This window comes from Nicotiana tomentosiformis, chromosome 10 (assembly GCF_000390325.3).
Source record: "Nicotiana tomentosiformis chromosome 10, ASM39032v3, whole genome shotgun sequence".
Taxonomy (NCBI): Eukaryota; Viridiplantae; Streptophyta; class Magnoliopsida; order Solanales; family Solanaceae; genus Nicotiana; species Nicotiana tomentosiformis.
Window position 1 is genome coordinate 47048914 of NC_090821.1, and position 3076 is coordinate 47051989.

The 3076-nt window shown below is 33.6% G+C and overlaps 2 protein-coding genes across 2 annotated transcripts; both read right to left on the reverse strand.

Moving 5' to 3' along the window:
* Nucleotides 1-602: 602 nt before the first annotated feature.
* LOC138900121 (uncharacterized) lies at nt 603-1237 on the reverse strand. The gene is made up of 2 exons (XM_070186828.1): nt 739-1237; nt 603-640 (listed from the first exon to the last, which is right to left on the reverse strand). Exons 1-2 carry the CDS (start codon nt 1235-1237, stop codon nt 603-605), a joined length of 537 nt encoding a protein of 178 aa, XP_070042929.1.
* A 60-nt stretch (nt 1238-1297) lies between these two features.
* LOC104088130 (uncharacterized) lies at nt 1298-2728 on the reverse strand. Its single transcript, XM_070186829.1, has 2 exons — nt 2131-2728; nt 1298-2040 (listed from the first exon to the last, which is right to left on the reverse strand). Exons 1-2 carry the CDS (start codon nt 2726-2728, stop codon nt 1298-1300), a joined length of 1341 nt encoding a protein of 446 aa, XP_070042930.1.
* Between the last annotated feature and the right edge of the window lie 348 nt (nt 2729-3076).

The following is a 3076-nucleotide window of genomic DNA, read 5'->3' on the forward strand; positions in this document are numbered from 1 at the left end:
ATTTTTAGAGCTCCATATAATTTAGAGCTATATAAAAAATTATAGCCAAAATAATAAAGTTCAAACTATATATTTTTATATATTTTTAGATGCCTTGACTATTTATTTCAACTGTATAAATCTTTATTTTCAGGTCAAATTCAAAAAAGAATAACTAAAACTTTATTATTTTTATCCAAATAAAAACAAATCGCCTAAATAATGTAGTTTTAGCCAAGTTTTACTATAAATATTATCCAAAAAAATTATCTAAAAAGGAACGCGCTTAAAAAGGTAAAAAAAAAAATTTAGTTTTCAAAAAAATGCCACATGGACAGGAAAATCCACGCGGCAGAGTGCATACCACTTTCCTGGGATGAGATCGTCTAAGGGGGTAACAACTATCGAATAACCAAGTATAGGTTAAATAAGACCACAGATAATTCAAGGATGTAACCAATAATGCGTGCCAAATTTAAGGGTTAATGTATTTTTCCTTTATCATAGTGTCAGCAGAGGTGGATCCAGGATTCGAAGGTTCCGGGTGCCAAGTTGGTCCAAAAATTCCAACTTGGCGCAAAGCATAAAATTTTCAAAAATACTACTAATATCATAAATATACATCATTCCTTTACAATTGTCCTCGACAAATTTTCATATTCTGAAAACAGTCAATAATAACATCATTACTTACATTTGTAAATACATCCCGCTCTATGTAACAAACTAAACAATCATTTAAATATTGATCACCCATACTATTCCGCTCATCATTCTTTATTTGCTTCATAAATAAAAATGCTCTCTCCACAGTTGCAGTAGCAACAGGTAAAATCAGAGTCAACTTCAAAAGTAAGTAAATATATGAATAAGTCTCCACAAGATTTGCCTCAACCAATGCTTTTGCCAAATCACTAATTCCTTGCAAGTTGGAGAACTTGGCATTATCACATCGCATATGAATTAAGAAAGTATCGAGTTGATAACTCAAATCCCGAATTTGTACTTCATCAAACTCATTTGGATAACACTTTGCTAAAGTCAGTATTCTACCTTTATCATAATTAGCAAAAGAATTGACTGGATTTAAGCTAGCCATCCCGAGAAGTAAATTACTACTCACTACATCAAACCGGTCATTAAGCTCTTGAAGTTGCACATCAATCACAGCACAAAATATTTCAACACGCAAGTGGTGTGAATAACAAATACTAGAAGACTTCCGCTTTGACTTTCCAGAAAAATAAAACTCATCCATCTTGGGAATCAAAATATCATACATAGCACAAAATGAGGAAGCACACTCCAACAAAGATTCTCATTCACTTTCTCTCATATCTTGCAATCTTTTCTTTGTAATGTTAAGAAACTCCACAGCATTAACAATATCTTGGTCCCTTTTTGGTAAGGTCTTGCTCAACTCGTTTGACAATGACAACACTTTCAACATCAAGTGTAGCATAAAAATAAATTTGAATGTTTTAATCTCACTCAGAAGATACTTAGCTTGATTTCTATCATTTGAGGTAGAACCTTCATGTTTAATCACTTCAAGCACACGGACAATAGATGAGAAAAGAACAATAAAGTTATCTAATATTTTGAAATGTGATCCCCAACGAGTATCACCTGGTCTTTGAAGCCCCCGTTCTTGATTTAATCCTTGTCCAGTATGAACTTCACCGGACTCAAGTAATTGCTCCAACTTTTCAGCTTGAAGAAGACGAAGCGAATCTCTACGCTTAAAAGATCCTTCAATAACATTCAACACATTAGTAACATGACAAAAGAAATCTTCAACATCCAAATGCTTTTTAGCAATAGCTACAAATGTTAATTGTAATTGATGAGCAAAACAATGAATGTAATATGTTGATGGACTATCTTTCATAATCAAAGTCTTAAGACCATTTATCTCTCCCCTCATATTATTAGCCCCATCATAACCTTGTCCACGTATTTTAGATGGACTTAGTGAGTGCTCTGAAAGTAAAGAATAGATTGCTTCCTTCAATGATGATGCCGATGTATCGCTAACATGGACAAGACCAACAAATCGCTCTACAACTTCACCATTCTAATCAACGTAACGAAAAACAAGCGCCATTTGTTCTTTGTGTGAGATATCTTTGGATTCATCAACCAATATACCAAAGTAATCTCCATTTAAGTCTCCAATTATAGCTTTCAATGTTTCTTTTGCACAAGCATTGATAATATCCTTTTGGATCATAGGGCAAGTCAAAGTATCATTTTGCGGAGCCTTTTCTAATATCACTTCCCCCACATCCGGATGCTTGTCCCCATGCCATCGTAAAAATCCTAAAAAGAGACCTTGATTTGTTGAAGATTCACTTTTATCATGACCCCTAAAAGGCAATTCATAAAGTAATAGAAGTCTTGCCACATCAATTGATGCTTCTAAATGCATTCGATACTCACTTTTTAATTTCTCGGAGTGTTTATCAAAAACAACTTGAACTGATTGATGATGATTTGATAAATCTAGCATCTTTTTGAAACATTTATCATGGACACTATTAACATCACCAACATATAGACGCAATCTTTCAAGACCCTTATTCCAAGCCCTAAAATTATTCTTTGTATAGAATTCACCCACACTTCCATGAATAAATTCATTTTTGAACAAATAATAACATAGGCAATATGCCGCATCTTTCTTCACACTATATTCCAACCATCTAGAAAATTGACCTTTGAACCAACTTGGAACAAATTGACGCATTCTCCCTCCTATTTTAGTTTTGGGAAATTGATGCTCGAAGGTTGACAAGGACCTTTTTGAATATAGTTTCTTCTCATTTCATCTCGTATTCGAGGGTTATAGTCAGCAATTGGTATTCTTTCTCCTGGATCGGGTTCAAGTGATTCCAAAATGAGTTCATCTATTAGATGAGAAAAATTGGCATTCACCTGGCTCAAGGATGGACTTGGTTGAGAATGATCTAACCTCGTGACAAATTTATCCATCTCAATCATAAATATTAGGACCACTTTCCTATAAAATAAAGTTCATTCCACCTCATGTTATATGCTCTCAGTCACGAAGTAAGAAATAAATTAAATGAGAAAG